We start from the raw sequence: 21,303 nt of genomic DNA on the forward strand, positions 1-21,303 counted from the left end.
TAATAATAATCTCACAGAGCAGTCGATTGGTCTGAAGGTTTCCTTCATTGGGTCCCTGGTCGTCACGGCTTTGGCAGGTTTGACCAGACAAATGAGGGCTTATTTTTGTATTTCTCATTATAAAGCTTATTTACATGGAAAAGAAGTGGGGATGAGTCTCTGGACCAATGATATTGTAGACCTGTAAGTTTGAGAATATTTTTGCCAACCTATTTCCAGAATGACCCCAGACAGGGACATAACAAAAAACATTTTTTCAGAAAGGTAAAAGTTACATAAGGATCTGTGGTGGCAGGGGAGTTAAGTTACGTTTATGCTCTTAAAGTTAATCTGCCATGAGAGATATATGGATGATGCCATATATTATTTATTGCTATTATTATGACCCCTTTGTTTCAAAACTTTTTTTGTCATTGACATTGAATAAGCATGTAGACAATCACATCTAACCTTTTTACTTTTTTTTTTTTTTAAATACCATCAGTAGAACATAGTTATTGCCATACAATACTGATTAAGGAAATAGTGAAGAATTGATACAATAGAACAGTTGAACTATAAAGGCAAAAATAGGGGCATGCAGAATAATGACAACCAGCAAAAGTGATAAGTTAATAAATAATACAATAAATACTAAAGCATCAACATGGAATACTGTGGGGGGTGAGAAGGAAGAGGTAAGGAAAAATATGGATGGTTCAGATAAAATGGTTTTACCTTTTTTTGATCTGCATAAAAGAGCCAGGTAATCTGGCCAGCTAGTATTTCGAGCATTCGCAGAAGGAGCCTTTTTGTGAGAAGAGAAAAATTTGCCGATTTCACGTATGGGCAGTGAGATTGGCAAGTTTTTTCCCAACCTACATCACCTGATCTTGCATCTGGGTCAGGTGACGTAGGAAGAAAAGGTGAAGAAGACGGCGCCCAGCACAAAGACATATGCCGGGACAACACGGGACCCAATGGAAGACACTCCTGGACTGATCAACTGCACTGCAGGATTGAAGGTAAGAGGATTTTTTTTGTTTTAGGCATTTTTGAGTTTAGTTTCTCTGTAAGGCTCAGTGAATGTACAAGGGTCCCAGTCCTAACCTTAAGGCTATGTACACACATGCAATAATTAGAAAACGAACAATTAACGACCGATCAACGATTATTCACAATTATTTTGGTGTAATGGAATCTGTGCCAAAAACCTTTTTAATGTTATTCAAAGGTTGGGCATCAAAGCTAACTTTACCTAGAGCCCCTTAGTTTACCTTGGCTGCAAACTTTTTTAGGTCAGTGATTTAAAAAGTATTGAGGCCAGAGAATCTGTAAGTGATTTAGAAAGTATTGAGGCCAGAGAATCTGTAAGAGCCGGGGGTCTAATACTGGCATGAAACCCAGCAATAATGGCATATGACAGGTTTTCTTAATGGGTTACCAGAGTATAGAGATAGGTACACAAATTCATATTAAGGAAGCATACAGCTGGTCCCCAGGTTACGTACGAGATAGGGACTGTAGGTTTGTTCATAAGTTGAATTTGTATGCAAGTCGGAACAGGTACATTATTTTAATGCAATTAGGACAGATGTTTGTCTCAACGTATTATTAGGCAGTGTGGTGTCAGGTACTGTATAAAATCCTCACTGTGAGCTAATACCAAACAAAGCAAAAAAAAAAAATAAATATATAGGCTGTTACAGATGTTACAGATCAGCTCAGCTCATAAGATCCCCCACAACGTCATCTGTGTTTAGCAAAAGACTTCTGCAAAAACTGCCCCCTATCAAGCCTCCGTCCTGCACAGGAGTGAGCAGGGAAGCCCTGTTTGTATCTACGAGTCGTCCGTATGTCAGAAGTCCTTAACTCGGGGACTACCAGTTTACTCATTCAATGACAGGCAATAATTCAGCTAATTTGACAATGCTCAAATGTTAATAATGAACCGATGCTGCTAGCCAAAGTTTTTGCTGTTTGGAAAAATTAGGAAGGGTAACTTTTAAAAGGTTTTATTGTTCTTGTCTGATTTGGAGACATTGACCTCCTATATTCTTGGTAACTATCTGGTAGGAAAGAGAGAATTTGTGATAAAAGTTTGATAGGGGCTGTACCTCCTTCACATGAAATATTTGGTGCATGAACACGCATGCTTGTTTTAGCCATCCCTGTCTGTGTAAATCTCAGTATTCCCCCAACACTTGCACATCCTGAGGAGAACTAAGTGAACACCTGAGAATCTTACAAGGCTGATTAATGTTTAATGTGCAGTTGTTTTATACTAAAAGAGAACCATGTTGACAGCTGATGTATCGCTTGTGATTGGCGCTAGCAGTGATCGGGATCAGACAATGGCAAACATTTTTAAAATTGAGGGCCAGCAAGCATTAAAGTGTAAGGCCTATTTTATTTAGTTGCATTCACATAGGTTTTACAACACGATTCCTAGACGCAGTATGTACTTTATGGCCATCCCTGAGCAGCCAGCCGCTTCCATTGATTTGAATGGGAATGCATTGCTTTGCGGCTGCTGTGGTTGGCAGAGAACTGGAGATAGTTTATAATCACTTGTGGTGACATGAACCACACCACATCCACGCTCAGCTATACGACAAAGCATTCATAAACTATTTCAGTCTGTTACTGTTTCTCTTATCCATTTTCTAGTAAAACCACTGCCAGCAGAACAAAGAAAAACTAAGAGGAAAGCTCAATAATTGAACCCTGCATATCTGTAAAAACTTGGAAGAGGTTCTGCTCCTTCCTTGCTTATTCCTCAAAGTAAAAATACTGCTTTGTCTTGCCTGGCATTGTCAACAGTGTTCTTACTAAACTCTTTTAGCTGGGCACATCACCCAGCACTAACCACCCGGCTGTTTTTGAATGGTTTTTGAAAAGTTGGATCACAATACAGGGGCTGCCACCCTCCCACCAAGCTTAAAAAAATATTTTCTGGCGAACATACTGGTAAATATTTTCAGTGTGTAAGCCAATGCGTCTGTTATTATAAACAGGATTTATATAGTGCCAACATATTATGCAGCACTGTACATATTTTTATAAATAGGGATTGCAAATGACAGACACATACAGACAGCGACACAGGAGGAGGAAAGGACCCTGCCCCGAAGAGCTTACAATCTAGGAGGTGGGGGAAGCCTCACACAATAGGAGGGGAGATGTGGGATGATGGGTTTTAGGAGTCAGGAGAAGACAGGTAGGCAAGTAAAAAATATGTAACGCTTCATGAATTTGCGTGTCATCCTTGCACAGGGCCCATGCTAATCTTCTCTGTGTTTGATAGTGTAAATGTATTAGAACCCCCTGTCAGTTTGCTGTTTCTGCCCCACCCTCCTTGTGTTTCGGGCGACTGTTAGCGCAGGGACAGTGTTGGAAAATTCAAAATGTAATTGTGGTTTTAGAAGACCTACCATACATACTGACAACCAAAGGACTGTGGTCCTACATTTCCAGGTCCTGACATCCCTTCATTAGTCCCTTCAGCCTGTGCATTAGAACCTCGTAGACTTTAAAATGCTTGTGTCTTGAGCCTGAGGACAAATATAAGTGAACCCCCCCCCCCCCCATTGAACTAATGCACAGGCAAAAGTAGGAAAGAAGTCTAGCATCTGACGGATGTAAACAAACCACAGGACTGTGGCCCTTGAGTTTTTTTAATCTGTGGTGGGACAAGATGGGTAAGAAGGTGGAGGGGCACAATGGGTAGGTGAGGGTAAGGAGGTGAAGGGACACGATAGGTAGGTGAGGGTAAGGGAGTGTAGGGATAAGACGTGTAGGTGGGAGTAAGAATGTGTAGGGACACGACGGGTAGGTGGGGGTAGGGAGGTGTAGGCACACAACAGTTAAACAAATCTCAGGACTGTGGCCCTTGAGTTTTTTAAATCTGAGGAGGGACAAGATAGGTAGGTGAGGGTAAGGAGGTGGAGGGACAGGATAGGTAGTTGAGGGTAAATAAGTGGAGGGACAAGATGGGTAGGTGGGGGTAAAGAGGTGTATTGACACGACGGGTAGGTGAGGGTAAGGAGGTGTGGGGACACGACGGATAGGTGGGGGTAAGGAGGTGTGGGGACACGACGGGTAGGTGGGGGTAAGGAGGTGTGGGGGAAAATCTTTAAGCTTTGTTACTAGAGTAGATTGAACCAATTATAGTCAAAGTGATTTATACTTGCAATTGTATCAGTCCAAATGCAGCCTGTCCTAAATCTCAGGTCTGCTGTGCATAGTTTTCCTCTTATCTTCGGACAAAAAAAGTTCCTTATGCTTTGTGACTGCTTCATTAGTGGCCATAATGACAGATGCTGTGTCACTGAGATAAATGGAGAAGAATATTTTCTTAGAAAACAGACCGAGCTCATCTATCCATCCCCGGTTCTCTTTTTTTACTGTTTTTATCTCTGTAAATAGTGCACTGCTACTATAATACATTTAATTGGAAATCAAAAACTCCTAATTATAGTAAAAAATAAGGGGCCTGAAATTTTGAAACTCTAAAGCTATAGAGGATACAATTTGATCAGTGAAGCTGGGTGATCCAGCAAACCTGAAAACATTTGCTAAAAAAAAATGCCATAAACTTTTAGGATATCCATTCCAGGTTTGCTGGATCACCCCGTTTCACTGATGAATGTGTATATTTTCCAGTCTTGGAGAGCTTTCATAATCAGACCCAATGACAAGAGCAAACTGCTGACCTATGTAAGTTTTAAGATTGATGGCCTACAAACCTGCTTGTCTTAAGAGGAGGAAGCGTAACAAGAAATGTCTCTTGTGTCACCTTAACCTTGAAGCAGCCTAAGATAAAAACAGATTTTTTTGCCAAAGCTGTGGTTAATCAGGTCCAACTTTAGGAGTGGGTGACTGACACTACGAGCCAAAAGTACAAAGAGGATGGTGATTACATCATTAAAGGACCTTGAAGAAAAACAGCATGTCTCTGGTGGTAAGTCAGGGCTTATCAAGGTTGGGGATTGCATTCGCCTAATAAATAGATTACTAGTTCTGCAGCATAATACACTGTACAGTAGTGCCCCTCTAAATCGCAGTTTGAAAATTGCGGTCCCTGAATATGGCGTTTTCTGGAAACCTGTGATGTTGTTTTGGAAAGCACAGTGTGGGGATGCTGGGAGTTAAAGGAGGAACAAGTCTGGCCAATCGGAATACCCCATTCATTTGGATTTAATGAATGGAACATTCTGCTTGACTGCATGAACAGACAGCAGCCAATCACAACCAAGATTCAGTTGTGCTTGGCTGTTGGCTATTTGTGCAGTTGGGGAAAGTTGGGCATCCATGTATCATGGATTTTCGTTTCTCACGTGTGGTTTTGGAACTTAACCCCCATGATAAAAGGAAGGTCTACTGTATAAAATATTTGCTTTATGTTTCAGATTTTGTCTGTGTTTTCCTAACAGCTTGAATATCACTTCCCTAGTTTCCAAATAAATTCAATCTTGACACCCTTAGGACCTAAAAAGTACAAATGTTACCTGAAGCAATCAGGTAGGAGCAGTTTTTAATGCAGGTTAGAGGATACAAAAGAGCTTTTAGCTGTTGTACTTTGTCCATACAGACAAACAAATCTGCTGGTCCTCAGCAGCACAGTACTTACCTACAAAATGCTACTTGTGTTCACACCTGCCTGACACCATAGCGCACGTGTTAGCGCACACATAATGTACATGAGTTGATGTGCAGTGTTTACACTGGAGTATTTTTTTTAACACAGTGTATATTTATTTATTTTTACAATTTTTTAGATTGTACTCTATTAACAATACACTGCATTATGTGTGTTGTCCAAAAGTTTTTTTTAATGTTTGTTCATTTTAGCACATTGAACGCAATTTGTTTTTTTTTTTTAATTAGGCAGCACAGTCCATGGCTGCAGCTGTGACCAAGCCTCTAGGTTATGGTACAATGGAGAGTGGATTGTGCTATTTTTTTTTCTTTACTTGTATGTAAATAAATCACTTATCTCGCTGTCTGGGATAGAACTCAACCCATTGCTTTCATAGGGTTAGAACAAGCTTCTTTTATAATATAATAATAATATTACATAGTATTTATATAGAGCCAACAAATTACGCAGTGTTTTAGAAAGTCCATGGTCATGTCACTAGCTGTCCCTCAAAGGGGCTCACAATCTAATATTAGTTATAAAGTGACAAAAAATGTAAATTTAGTGTATTTTGTACCACAAATTTAGGTCTGATAACTATCTATTAGTATCTATTTATAAATAAACTTTCAACTTTCTACTTTTTTATTTTTTTATGGATCTTTTTGACTGTCAGATTTCGCACTGGTATTATTGCTGAAATGGATGCATACAGTTCAAATTGCCTTTTAAAATACCTGATATGAATAGACCCAAATGACTTCTGCTGGGTAAATACATTTTAATTTCTACTCTTTTAATGAATATTTGTTTTTGTTACCAGAAATCACTTGAAATGAATGATTTTGGCCCCAAACGTATTGCTGCACTGCAGAAGGAGGCTGAGCAATGGAATACAAGAGCAGAAGAGGCCGTGTGCTCCATACAAAGTGTGACAGTGAATTATTTCAAGGAGACTTCCAAAGCACTAGCCGGTATGGAATCATTAACTGTGCCTATGGCAAGAATAGAAGACTACAGTGACTGATTAGAATACTACAGATTATATCAATAAATATAGATTTATTAGAAACTTTAAGGGAATTTTTAGTAAGAAAGTATAGTATTTGGTGACCCCCACTTTTTAAAAATACTAGTTCCCAGGCTGTCATGGTCACTTGTTTTAATACCAACCATAAACACAAACTAGGGCTATGTGTTGGCAAGAATTTGGAGATAAGATATGTATCGCAATATAGTGGTTATGAGTTGCTATATTGTAACACTGTCAGCAAAGCAGTAAATTTACATTTTTTTTTTTTTAATTATTGTTTAGTTTTCTCTGAGAATTTTTGTGTTTTTCTTCTAGAAAAACATATTTTTTTCAATGTAAAAGTTAGGCTTGGCACTGCCTCCTTTAAGATACCTTGACTTCTTCAGCCATGTCAGACTTTTTGTCTTTCAATATTTTTATTGAGTTTTATAAGTAAATATACATTTAGTTCAACATAAATTACAAGATATCAACAGAAATATAAAAACGGAGGACGAAAAAATATGAGTGTATGCAGATTAACATAGAAGAGCACATCAGAAGATGCCTGGACAACAGAATTACTATAGTCTAGGTATATCTAGTAATGAAAACTTATTGAAATCAAAAAATTAGAGAACATGATATACCATCTGAAGTTATTAATAAATGTAAAGCCGTACACAGCAGGATTTTAAGTAGTAGAGTAACCCAAGCCTGCGTCCCCATTATGAAACAAAGACAAGGACAAACATAGAACGAATAAACTACAGGAAGGGTAGGGGAGGGAAGAGGAAGTTGGTCCGATCAGTAACGTTGGCATATAATATCCCACAAGGATAGCCGAAACTATACATTATGTATTGTTAAAAACAATCCAAGGCTCCCATATTTCTTCGAATTTATCTAACGAGTTCTTTAGGGTGTGAGTCAATCTGCCATTGACCATAATCCAGTTCAATTTAGTGTGTATGGGGTCCAAGGATATCGAGGGAGACTTCCACGCTTTGGCCAGAGAGATTCTACCCGCCAGTAATATCAATCCAATCAACTTTTTTGAGGGGCCAGAGAGGGACATATCAAACCTGCCAAACAGAGCTGCTTCAGCCGTGCTACCAATCGTTTGATGGAAGATGTTAGATACCAGATCAAATACCTCATCCCAATACCTCCTGGCTATAGGGCATGACCACCAAATGTGTAGCATTGAACCTCTAGTGTCACAGCCCCGAAAACAAAAAGGGGAAGTTGAAGGGAACATCTTCGCTAGTCTGTCTGGAGTAAGATACCACCTAAGAGCTACTTTATAATTGGCTTCTATTATTGCAGAATTTAGGGAGATCCTGGAGAGGGAATCCATCCTATCCCACCATTCTTCCAAATCCCAGGTCATACCCAATTCAGATTCCCAGTCCCGCATGTATTGCTATTTATCAGTAGGGGCTACTAAGGCTGAGTAAATCACTGAGATTTGCCCCTTGGTTGAAGCCAAAGAAAGGCACATGCTTTCGAATACAGAGGAGCGCATGGGTCTCGGGGAAGCTTTAATTACTGTGTTAATATATGAGGACAATTGTCTATAACAGAAATGTTCCGTATGAGGAATTTCAAAACTACTGACTAAATGTTCCCAGGAAAATACTGCGCAAACATCGATCAAGTCCTTCACCCTCCTGAAACCTTTGGAGATCCACCACCGGAAGTTAGCTAAACTGAGGCCCGGTGGGAACTCCGGATTATTCCATAATGGGGTTAGAGGTTTATGAGGTGAGGTCAGTTGCGGATAACGTTTGAATTTATCCCAAACCTGCAGGGAGTGAGACAATGCCTGACCTAAAACAGTCCCTCGCCCACTTTTTGTACACCACATGAGGGATTCTATGGAACCTGAGAATTTGTCCTGATTCTCTATTTCCACCCATTGGGGACGAGCTCCATGTAAAGTGCTCAGTGAGGTTTGTGCGATCTGTGCCGCTGCATAATAATATTTCAGATTTGGGACCCCCAAAACCCCCCTTCTTTTGGGTGCGAAAAGAGTATCCTTTCGTATTCTGGCCTTCTTCCCAGCCCAGATAAAATGCATTATTTTAGTCTGTAAAGATTCCAACTCTTTCATGTCAGACTTTTTTCCACGTAATTGCGATTTTAAACTCTCCTATTCACCTGAACTTGGAAACCTTTTTTTGCAAGCTGTTGCACAGTTACCCATGGTGCTTCTTGCCTCCGTTTGCCTCTGATTTTGTTCACTAAACTTCTTGGGAGGCTAGATGGGGTGGAATCAAGCTCAGTCTTTAGTACCACTTCACATTAACAACTTTGTAGCAATTTTTAATGGTTACAAATCTTGGTATTTTTTGTATCTGTTACAGATTTGCTGCTTGTAGCTATTTACAATGTTATCTATGCAGCTGCAGATCAATAATGCACTATGATCTCCAGCTGTATTGGATTACCTGAACAGATGCTAAATCTGACAGTTCATTTTCTTTCTCTAAACAAAAAGTGAATAGCTGAATGAGCTAGGACTAACGTTATAAGTTTCATCGACACTTTTCACTAACTGAAACTAATTTTTCCTTTAGCAACAAATTGCTGCTAAAAAACTCATGTGGGACATGGTCTTGTAAATGTTGAGGTTTACATATAACTTCAACTTCTATAGATCTTTCAAGTGATGACTAAACACTGATGTTTTAAACCAAAATAGTGCTGCTGACCCGAGTAACCCTTCTTATTTCTTATGCCATACATTCTTGTAACTGCTTCCAGCTCATCTCCTGTAGACATGTTGTACAATATACTGAGCACGAAACCCTTTATAGCTCATATTTTGCTGAATTCAACACAACACTCTATTCTAAGCTCTAGGCAAACCCTCTCCCTATAGCATAACCAATTTTTAACAAACATTTTTCAGGACTCCTTTACCCTCACTGATGGCACAGTAAATTACAACCATCATCTCTAAGGCTTTTGGGCTCTGTAGGTAAACTGCTACATGTTTATGTTTCCTGCAGCCATGCAGAAACAAATGGAACAGGATCAGAAAAGATTTGGACAAGCCACTTGGGCCTCAGCACTACCTAGACTGGAGAGGATAAAATCTTTGTTAGCAAAAGAAACACTTCAGCATATGAGAACGAAGGAGATGTGCCTAAATCAGAAGAAGACCGATATCAAACAAAAAGTAAGATTCCTATGAAAATAGGTGTTGAACTAAACTAAAAATTACTAAATTGAGAGTTAGCAGGTTCTTTATTGCAGAAGAGACATTCTATGCCTGTTTACCTGTTGGTGCTGTTTAGCTGTTGGTACAGTGTGAAGGGGGTCGGGGAGGAGGGTTGGGTTATATAACTGGAAGGTTAGTTTTTTTTATTGCAGAAGAGATAAAGCCTTTTCCTTCTGCAATAAAGAACCTACCTGCTCACATTTGTTTTTTATTTTATGATTTAGTTCTGCTTTAATATATAATGTTAAATAACAAATATCATTCAGTTCAGTGGTATACACTAACTGGGGTAGGCAAGTGCAGAGGTTATATATTGGTACCCTTTGTAATGTTGTTCACATACTTGAGGCTTTCCCCTATAAAACTCACCATTCCTATACCAGGGCCATTGTGCCAACATTCCAGTATCATCTTGCCATTTTTTCATTCACACTTACTGCCCACATATCACTGTTTCTGTAGTTTGGCACACCATGTTAGTCAATTAGCTCACATGCAGGTTGAATACTTTAAATACTCTGCTCTTTAGTATTTTTTATACATATTACATAGGTCATATTGGTTTTTTACATATTGTGTATATATATATGTATAATATATTTACATATTGTATAATATGATATATGTACATATATTGTATCCATACTAAAGTATAATTTTAGATGCACAAAAAAACGAAGATGCAATTAGATGCAAAAACAAAAAAAAGAATACATATGCATATACATGCTAAAATTAGGTACTTTCTGTTGTTTTTATTTTTTTTTACACTCTGCTTTTTAACAACTGTTTATTGTCAAATATTTGTACCTGCATTCTTGCAGCTCCCTGTTGCATTTTCCTATTTTCAAGGGAGGTGTTTTCATAGTCATGTGTACAATCAATATTCCTCATTTTGGTTGTTCAATTTTATCACTGTTAACAAGCAAATACTAGGTTTTCATTGAAGCAGTGTCTGCAGATTAGGGTGATATACTTGAAAAATGACATATTTTTGACAATAAGGTGTTTTCATTCCCCTAATCTAAGATGTTTGTTTTTCCACAGTAACAGTAGACCTATTTGACAAACTAAAGACCTCATTTCCTTAAAGAAACTCATATCATATTTGAAGCATGAGATGAGATTTCTTATGATTTGTTTTTTTCTACTTGAGAGCTTCGGCAGCATACAGTCATCAGTGATTTTTGCAATATATTAAAGGGTGCTTGATGAGAATGTAAGCTAATTTTTCAGGAAAATTGAAGTGGAAACAAATCACTCAACACAAAAATGAAAAGCACTAACAAATCTCCCAAAGAATGGAGAGTTAGGGACTTGCCTAGTCAAATTCCTAACTTGAATCACACTGAAAAGTTGTAGGAATTTAAAAAAAAAAACAGACCGTCCATGGAAAGAAAATAAGCGTATTGTTTTTAAAGGAATTTTGCATGAACTAGTGGTCATAAGTTTCCCATGTATATCAGACACTGGTGGGGAAGTAATGCAAAATACATATGAAAAATACTTTCTGCTAAAATAGGCAAGTACCAGCTTTATGGGGTCAAGGTATACTTATTTATTTCTTAGTACACAATAAATTGTACGCAAATTTCTCTTGTGACTTTATTCAAGTAAATCACCTTTTATAAGCAGGCACTGTCAGGGTATAAATCTAACATTTGCATGCTTTTCACACGACTGTGAAAAGTTCCTAATTTTTTACATGCATGACTTGTTCTGAGCAGTTTAATTTCTAATTGGTTCCAAACTTAAGAATTAGCACCTGACACAAAGGCATTTACACATGACCACATGTTTCACTCCTATTCTTAGTTTTATCACTTTATAATACAAATATGATATTATTTATTTGCTCAATGTCAAAATAAGCTGGGTTGTTGTTATGTATTGCATTTGTTGTTGAGACAAGCACTGATTTGTATAACTGGTTTGGACTAACAGATGGAGAACCTGAGCGAAGGGGTTGGGGCCATGGCACTAGTGGATGAGCTGGAGTTACAGTACTATGAGACACAACTAGAGCTGTACGATGTTCAGTGTGAAATATTAAAGTATGAAGAAATGTTACTTACAGCAGAACTCGCCTCACTTCGGAGACAGATGAAGGGTAATCAGAATTGTCTACTCATATGATGTATTCTGGTTAAGCATAGCTAACACTGAAATGTTTGCTAGGAAAGGATATGTTGTAGCATGAACAACAAGGTCTTTATGCCAATCAGACAATGAACATTTATCAGAAATAAAACGGATAAGGATGGATGGAGGACAACATTTGAGGTTAGATCCTTTTAGAACTGAAAACATTCTGGCCCTATACAACTGGTTGTCTACAATCTGGGCCTCCACTGACTCTCCATTATCGGGGCATTGTAGCCAGCAAAGCAGTAATACATACAGCAGGTTTATCTATTCCTGGTATTATGAGCAGCAGTCAGGCAGAGACTGTAATAAAACCTAGACCTTACAGTAAATACCTAAAGTGTATCTAAAGTTGGTTTTCTGCTAAGGGACAAAGGAAGTCGTTTAACTTTAGAGTTCTAGTACCAGGCTAGGATAACCGCTCCTTTTCTACTTTGTGTCAAATGTCGCACTCTTTTTTCCACCATTCAGCATCTCCCTCTACTTCTCCTCCTTTGCAAAACCACATAGACTTTTGATGTTTGTTGTGTTCACATTGGCCATACAGTGACCTGGTCATCTCCAACTGCTAGAAAACTCATCTGCCTACTAACTGTTTGGGTTCTGTGAATATCATAGGTCATAGGTCTCGCGCCTTGGGCTCATTGCCTTTTTGCAATATGTCTGCCCCTAGACATGAGAGGGTAAAAATCTGGCTGCTACAAGTGCCTCCAGCCCCAGAGGGCGACTGACTGCTGCCTGGAGTGGACCATCTGTCAGTAGTAAAGTTGCCAACTTGGAATAATGTCCTGGAGTTGGATAGCCTTTGTCTAGGTATTTTTAGGCATTCACCCTGCTGGTCTGCTTAAGCTTTTTACATTTCTATATAAGAGATTGTCTTCCCTACTGTTTATAGCCAAATTTTACCTAACCTCTAACTGCAGATTCCACAAACCTGCTTTTACGTTTGCCCCTGTAGACTCCATGCTTAATATGCATGTGGCCCTAGCACATCCAAAGTGATCAGACACAGGATCAGGGTGAGCTTGTCACACTTCAAGGTCTCAGGAGACAGGTCTTGTGATGTAATCCAATAATGAAATACAGCAGTTTGACTCCTAACATAGTACACACTTCAGATTTAGTAGAGCAGTCTGTTGCTTCTACCAGTTCTGTCTCCGATCTTCATTTATTTAGAACCCCGTGACTAAGGGAACATTCTGGTAAATCTGTGACTGCATCTTGCATCTGTTTCATCATGTTTGCATCATATTTGCAAGACTGCAACCCAGTCTTCTTTACTTCGTTTCGACCTGATTGACATTTAGGTTTCATCACAAAGTTGAAGGACTTTCTGTGTCCCTGGAAAGTAAAAGTATACTGTGGATATTTCAAATGAAAGCAAATTAATACCCAATAATGTCCAAGGTAAATGAAACAGGATGTGTTAGCTGTAGAAAGGAAAACAGTTTCGCTAAAAGTGAAGAGTTTTTCATTATTTAATCAAACCCAAAGAATAATATAGAGTTTTAATAATCCTATATGGATATGTTTACTGTGATTTCAGAAAAGGAGGATGAAGTTGTGTACTATGACACATGCGAAGATCCCCAAGAACTTCAGGCCTATACACAGTCCCATAACAATAGCAATTCCACGTACCTGATGCTCAGAGGAAAGACTCAGCAGCTGGAATCTAAGCGAGGGAAGATCTGTGCAAGGCGAGCATTGCTAAGAAACAAAAAGGTAGGCTGCACCTAAAATGGAACTAAAGTTCCACTTTTAAAAAATTTTTCAATAAGGCAGGGCATTACTACGGAAAGGCAAAGGCAATGTACTTTCTGCAATAATCCTTCTTACCGGCCTGATTGTTTCGGAGAACTACATTGGTTGTCGGGATAACCAGCAATCCTGGGTTTTAAGTCCTTCTGGCTCGGCCAATCAAGATGGCCAAGATTGTATTGAAGATGGCTAAAGAGAAGAAAAAAAATGATGGCAGAGCCTTGTAACAGAATGGGGGAAAGGCGAGTACAGTGTTTTCCCCAGCCCCTTTTAGCCGAACGCACCACCCAGAACTTTTCAATTGAAAAAGTCAACCACCTGGCTTTTTTTGGGTGGTTACTGAAGAGTAAGGACCCAATACAGGGGCTGACACCCACCACCAATTTCTTCCCATGCGGCTTAAAAACAATTCTGGGTTGAACACTTGAGTATAGTGGGATTGAGTTTCACTTAAAAATAAAACTAAAATATGGCATTTGCCTCAGGGTTTGTTTTGTCACAGAACTTCAGTTACTAAATTATATCTTGATGATTTGATGTTATTTATATCTGGGTTGATTTTGTTTTTTTCAACCTCACTTTGTTTTCTTGACAAAAAGCCTAAAACTAAACTCCTGCCAGTTTGCATGGTAACTGGTCTCACAATAAATTCACCAGCTTTTAGAGGGAACTAGAGTTTGCTAGAGATCATATCCTTAAGAAAAAAGGCTTTCAAAACAGCCTAAATAAACACTTTACTATGTTCATACAATGCAAGGTGACAGCATCATCGAGTGCAGTAACACTACCTTTGCCTTGAGTGGCAAGGAGGTTTAAAACTTGTTAATCAATATGGGAAAAAATTCTTTCTCAGCTTTAACTGCAAACATCAGGCTTTGGACGTTTTTCTTACCTAATTTTTAGACACCAGACTAATTAGGGAATTATGGTTTTGATTAGACTGCCAGCAATTACCACAGTTTCCATCACTGCTGAGCAACAAACCCCCACCACCACCCCTGCGAGTCGGCTAGCCATAGCTTGCATTACCCTGCAGGTGGTTGGGGTTGTGAAGCATTTGCCATAACACTTCACAGAGACATCCAATAGCTGCTAGTGAGTAAAAGTCCTAAACCCAGGCCACATATCTTTTATGATAAAAAAAAAATGTGTTTTGGTGTGCTTTTTTTGTAATTTTTTTTTTTCTAGATATATTCGGTAATTTTTTGTCTTTGTTTTTAAATAGTTGCCATAAAACAAAAACATGTTGACTCTTGTGTGTTCTCTACTTCTGATTTTAGGATCAATGCATACAAACACAGGAGCTTAAACTGAAGCAGTATGAGGAAACACAGAAACGACTACAGCAGCATCATTCTATACAGATGGTGAGTACCCTGTCTCATGTCTCATGTCTCATGAATTTATTTTGTTTTCACGCCAACCCATGGTGCTGGTGGAGGCTTCTGTTCCATAAAAGTGTGTGTGTGGGAGATACTTTAACAGCTCCCTTTGTGTTACGACAGAAAAGAGACAAGAAAAAAGAAGAGGAGAGGAAAAGAAAGGAGTGGGTCGATCAGGAACGTCAAAAAACGCTAAACCGGTTAAGATCCTTTAAAGATGTGAGTGTTAAATTGCTGTGTTCAAGTTGTGCACAGTCATGTTCTCTTTCTACTGAGGGAAATAAATGTGAAACAATGCAAGGCAAGTATTTGTTAATGAAACATTTTTCTTTTATGTCGTTTGCTGTAGAATAAAGAATCTCCAGTCATACGAAAAACCCTAAGAATACAGTCACGGCTTCCCAGTAATTCTTCAGAGAACTTAAATTCCTTGCGGGTAACAAAGCCTAACAGAAGTCCAGCAGATATCGCTATTCAGAACTTTGCCCAGAAAGGAAATGTTGATCAAGAAATTCCCACCAATGATACCACTAACCAAAGCAAAACTTTTTCACCCCTGCCTGCTCCCCCACCACCACCTCCACCTCCTCCGCCTCCACTTCCTCCTCACCTACTGCCGCCGCCACCTCCCCTACCACCGATGACTGTTCTTTTATCAGAGCGTGCTCCACTACCTCGTTCAACAAAGACTTTAAATCAGAGAGAGACTGAACTGATGGAGGTTGAAAATAAAAGTTCTCAAAAAGCAAGTCCGAATCAATGTTTAGGTAAGATAATGTTTGCAGTTTTTATGTATAAATGTTTGAATACAAAACTATTTAAATTCTTAAAACAAGATACAGCTTTTTCTGAAAATTTGACTTCAGTTTTAGGTGACATCCGGCACCTCTCTACAATTTTGCCTATTTTGTCCATGACCACCTGTATCTATTCAGCCCACATTTCTGTTCCTGTCCACATTTGTGTGGTCGTGCTCTTCCTCTTTTATCAAGAATTTATTACATTTACCTGACCAGTAATTTACTTGAGAGATATAAGTAATAGTCCAGTGATTTAAATTCCCAACAACCAAAATCTAAAGTATTAGTTTTTAATACAGTGATCTTTGTGCATGTAGTGTTGCATTTCTTTGTGGTTGAAAAGACATGTTTGTGAACTCATATTTTTGCACGGAACCTGACCTCATGTTTTTTTTTTTTTCTTACCACTTTCCATATCACTGATCTGAAACAAGCAGACCAGCTTTGAACGTCTAAAGCATGAATGTTCAAAAACAAGGCAGTTATGGCAGCTGCTGTATTTTCACCTTGACAGACATTTCTTCTATTAACAGTTGGTAGCACCTTCAGTGGTCTGTGGGCAGGCAGTTGAAACCTGACCGTTTAATAGTTTAACAATTCCGAGTAGTCAGCAGAACAAAATTGTAATGTTTATTTACCTGACTGATTATTTTTGTAGGTTCCATGGAAGAAGTATTGGCCTCATTAAAAAGAGGTGAAAGTCTTTTACGAAGAGCAGACCAACCACAAACCATTACAGACGTAAGAGACAGTATACTAACAGCTATCAGACAAGGAGTAAAACTACGGAAAGTACACAAGGAACCTGTGAACAAGGATCCAGAAAATGAATTAGAGCGAAGTATTAAGGCAGCCATGCAAAGAATGAAAAATGCTTCAGCTGATTCAGATGATGAGGAGAGAAGTGAATATATGAGTGGTGACTGGGATACTTAATGTTCATGAACAATGAATAGTGTCCACAGTTTTATTTAAAATAACACTATATCTCTAGCACTGGAATTAAGCAGCTTGGTTGTCACCAACCCTATACATTAACATCATAGAATAGCTTTACAGGAATTAAATGAATGCCAAACATTACAAGTCTGCAGTGGTGCAGATTTTTATTAGTTTTATCAGAATGTTAAAGTTCCATTACCTTTTTTTGACACCAGCAAGTCTGGCAATACCAGATAACAACCAGTCTATGTCCTACAATGACCTTAAGCAGACTAAACTATGAACTTCACTGTTTTTTGGTATTCTAATGATAAATTCTTAGATTGTTTGCTAATGTTTGACCACCATATGATGCCTATGGGCCCTCCAAGCAGCATTATACCCACTTCTTAATATCTTCTCATATTTAATATGGTGGATGCAAAATATGTTTAACTTTAAATAAGGTAAATGTTCTTTTTTAAAGTTGGCTTTATGATGACTATATTTATGTCCACCATATATGCCAAGATTGACTGGCTGAAACCTCATTCATCCAGCATAGAGTAATTCAAGTCAATGTCAATGACCCTAAGTCTGCTGTTTGCTTCATAACACAAGTTTTTACTTTTTTGTTTGGATCTGAAGATTTGCAAGAAAATCGGGATATCTATTCCAATTCATTTTTCTGGGTAACCTTCTGCACTCTGTTATATGTTTTGTAAGCACATATTTACCTATCTCTGTAAAGAAAATAGAAATTCTTGGTTTGCACATATCGCAGCTCACCTTTACACTGATTGGCTGTATCAAAGTTATCCCTGTTTGGCCAATCTCTACCTAATTCCTAAATTATTTACCATAAACTTGCTGAAACTTAACAGGAACCTTGCAGTACTAATATTATTCCTTTGTCTATGGAAAAAAGAACTTGCCATGTGTTGGTTGCAGTCCTGCAAATCCTTCCTATCCCATGGGTGAAAATTTCTCCTTCTAGGATTTGTGCAGTTATAGGCAACCCTTAAGTGCCCATTCAAGAAGTGTCTAAAACAAGGAACAGTTTCATCCAATAGGCTTGTAATCCTTAAAACAATTTGCTTTGGGTTTATCCAAATGGTGGTATTGGTGGTCAACTTAAAAGTTGAAGAGTGCCTCGAGCATGGCCCCTGACATTCCCGTACGGATGCTCACTAGTTGCGTGTTTTTGTGTCTTGAGGTCTTTTGTGTCAAGTTAGAAATGCACCCAAATGCCCTGAAATGTGGCGCCTGCTGCATTTTTTTTTTTTTTTTTTGCAACGTACCGCAATGCAAACTGACAGGAGAAAATAGAAGGTAAGTAAACCCAATCATTGATGTCAATGGCTGCTAGAAAACTCCCTGTACTGGTGTCAGTGGTACCAATATTAACCTCCTGCATTGGTGTCCATTGCCACAATATTAAGCCCTATATTGGTGTCAGTGGGCACAAAAAACCCTCTGCATTTGTTTTGATGGCCACAATAATAAGTCTCCTCCCCCCATCGTTTGTCAGTGACAGCAATATTAAACCCTACATTGGTGTCAGTGGCTTCAATAATAATCACCAACACCTTTACCGCTTCAGTGGAATTACCCAATTACATGGTTCAATGCCACTCTCTCCCCAAATAATCCAGGACTTAACAAAACAGTCTTTTCTTACGGGCCAGGTGCTAGCACATGACTTTCGGTGCCTAGGACCCAGTTGGTTTTGCTTTCCGGTGTTCAAAAATTGGCGGACCCAGCCTAGAACATGGCAGGCTGCATGTTGAGCACCTGGGTTCTAAGATTTTATGCATTATGCACACTTTTTATTAGCTTATATTTTTTGCTGTGTAAATTGGGGTAGATTTTTCTCAGCTTTAAATTTTAAACATGAATTTGAACTTGAGTTAAACAGATGTCCTAATGTGTTACTGAATGAAATAGTAAAGACTGCCCCTATTAACTTAATTTCCTTCTGATTTCATCTGCCCAGGAAAGTCGCAGAGATGAATGTTTAATAGCAAGACACGGGTCATTTATATTGCAGGATTTATCCGTAAAAGACAAGCAAAACTGAGGAATTGTCAGTAGGAAACCCCATTAATTTCAGGATTTGATTTTCCCTAGGCTTGTTTTATTTAAATAATGTATTTCTCTTTTGATTCAATAATTTGTATTTGCTTTAAAGTCAATATGTGAACTTTTAATGAAAGATAGAACTGCGGGTGAAATGACTGCATTGCCAAAATAGCTCCAAATGTCAATGGTTGCTTGTGCAGTCCAAAGGGGACTAAAGTATTGCAAAAAGTAATCTGTAATGCTAATAAAAGCCTTTATACCCTGCTGTCAGCTTTGTCATGTAAATGCAGTGAAAGGCTAAATGGGACAACTCTAACATATTTAGCACACGTAATACATAGGTATTACCTGTCATGTAATATTGAAAAAGCTACCATTAATACTTCAAGTGAAAACTACATTTTATGTTCAGCAAGCATCACACATAGCTACGTGTCACCGACTTATACCATTGTGTTATTACTAGGATGTGTAGGTGTAGTGTGAGAATATGACTAATTGTATGTCACTTTCACGCACTGTTCTGCAGACAGCACTTTACTGACCAGTTTTAGTGGACTCTATTGGAATAGGGTTTATTTTTGTTATAGGACCAGTGCTAGAAGTGTCAGCTCAGTTATCAAACAGACAACTTGGATAATACAATTGTGCATCTTTATTGTAATCTGTTTTATAACCTCATATAACAACTATCTCATGTCTGAGGTTAGCCCTAGCTTCTGCAATCCTCATTTTAGCTGATTACTTAGATCATCACAAACCTGTGCTAAACACTGGTTAAAGGTTTTCAGAATCACAGCAAGTAAGCTTCTGCAAGTCAAATGCTCATAAATATTTATAGATGCACAGAGGATAGCAGAGCATTAAGCTGACACATACTGTAGGAAATTAATAAAGAATATTGTAGAGGTGTACAATAAAAGAGTTAGTTGGTGAGGCATTTCAGCATGGAGTAGCTCAGAGCTGTGAGGCACTGCAAGCAAACAGAATTTTGAAATTTCATACTATTCGTCTAATAAAATTAAACTGACATCTAATTTGTTTCACCGGAGTGGGCTTCCTTCTGACTCCCTTCTAAAAAAAAAAAGTGGTAGTTTTATGGCTGCAGTGGTGATCATCTGTTCATTACGCTTTTTAAAATAGGAATGCAAATTAAGGAAGATTTAATTGGCTCCCCTTAAGATTTGAACATATTATCTGGACCTAAAGAAACTTCTTTCTTTTCCCTTATGTTTGAAATCCATAAAGTCAATGTCTCTTGTGTCACCTCAGCCTTGAAGCAGCTTAAGGTAACAGCAAATTTCATTGCCAAAGCTGTGTTTGATCAGGTTCAGTTAACTTTAGGACACTATGAGCCAAAAGAACATAGTTGATGGTAAGTACATCATTAAAGGAATCCTAAATAAAGACAGCATGTCTCTGGTGGTAAGTTAGGGCTAATTCCCTAGAAGAAGACAACAACTTTTGGTTAAACAAAGAGCCAAGAGGGCATTTCAAAGAGGGGAAGATGTACAAAATTGGCAGAGAGCACTTCAGAAGCCAATAGAGTGAAGCTCAGTATTAGTTACAATTATGTCAATGCTCAAGACTTTGTCATGTTGGTAAGTCTGCCAACGAATCTGAAGGTGCATCTCCTGGGTGCATAATTGGCCTGTTTCAGAGAGGTTTGACCAGAGAATCTTGGGTGGGTTCTGGATATTTTTAGCCAATGGTGGTGGTTTGTAGCCAAAGGTGGTGTTTATTTTATCACAGATTTCTAGAACTGTCAGAAATAAATTTTGCAAAAAAATTTTCCATTGCTGCCCCAACAGCTTTTCAGTTAAAGTGGAAATGTAGAGCCATCATGTGCACTTATCCATGCATCATATGTGCACATTATGGCAGACTCGGCTATCTGCTAACACCCAGAGCTGTCCCTTGGTGCTTCATCCACCACTATTTTCCTGCTTCTTTCATAGTAGTGCTCTTTTCTCAGACAGGAATATTGAAATGCACAATGCACTTGTTTTATATGTTGTATTGGTGCAATGCTATGTTTGAAAAGAATAAAGGGGAATTGAAATTAATATGTCTCATCTCATTACTTCTGTTTTGCACTGGATTGGATTTTATTAGCCAACTCTAATCTCGCATGCCACAAACATCTACCTTGTCCGTCTTCATTGAATTAGTGAATAAACTAAAGCAAACCCTTATATTCAACGTTGAAGACAATATAAATGATTTAGCTGTGATTGTTTTTTTAATACAGAAGTTTTAAAAAATATGGTATTCTCAGGTACTTGTATGATCAGGTTTTCATTACCATTTATTGCTTTGCATTGCATTACCACAGGCATATTAAAATATAT

At 38.4% G+C, this 21,303-nt stretch overlaps 1 protein-coding gene and 1 pseudogene across 1 annotated transcript in view; one reads left to right on the forward strand and one right to left on the reverse strand.

The window, feature by feature from the left end:
- WHAMM (WASP homolog associated with actin, golgi membranes and microtubules) overlaps positions 1-21,018 on the forward strand; it is a gene marked incomplete in the record, with an annotated part of 25,064 nt that extends 4,046 nt beyond the window's left edge. The window contains 8 exon segments of the mRNA XM_072402436.1: positions 6,444-6,594; positions 9,650-9,819; positions 11,806-11,971; positions 13,553-13,731; positions 15,048-15,134; positions 15,273-15,368; positions 15,499-15,916; positions 16,608-21,018. Of these exon segments, the coding sequence (XP_072258537.1) occupies positions 6,444-6,594; positions 9,650-9,819; positions 11,806-11,971; positions 13,553-13,731; positions 15,048-15,134; positions 15,273-15,368; positions 15,499-15,916; positions 16,608-16,885 (1,545 nt within the window).
- Positions 3,211-3,303, reverse strand: LOC140325064 (U6 spliceosomal RNA; annotated as a pseudogene).
- Positions 21,019-21,303: the final 285 nt, after the last annotated feature.

This window comes from Pyxicephalus adspersus, chromosome 2 (assembly GCF_032062135.1).
Source record: "Pyxicephalus adspersus chromosome 2, UCB_Pads_2.0, whole genome shotgun sequence".
NCBI lineage: Eukaryota > Metazoa > Chordata > Amphibia > Anura > Pyxicephalidae > Pyxicephalus > Pyxicephalus adspersus.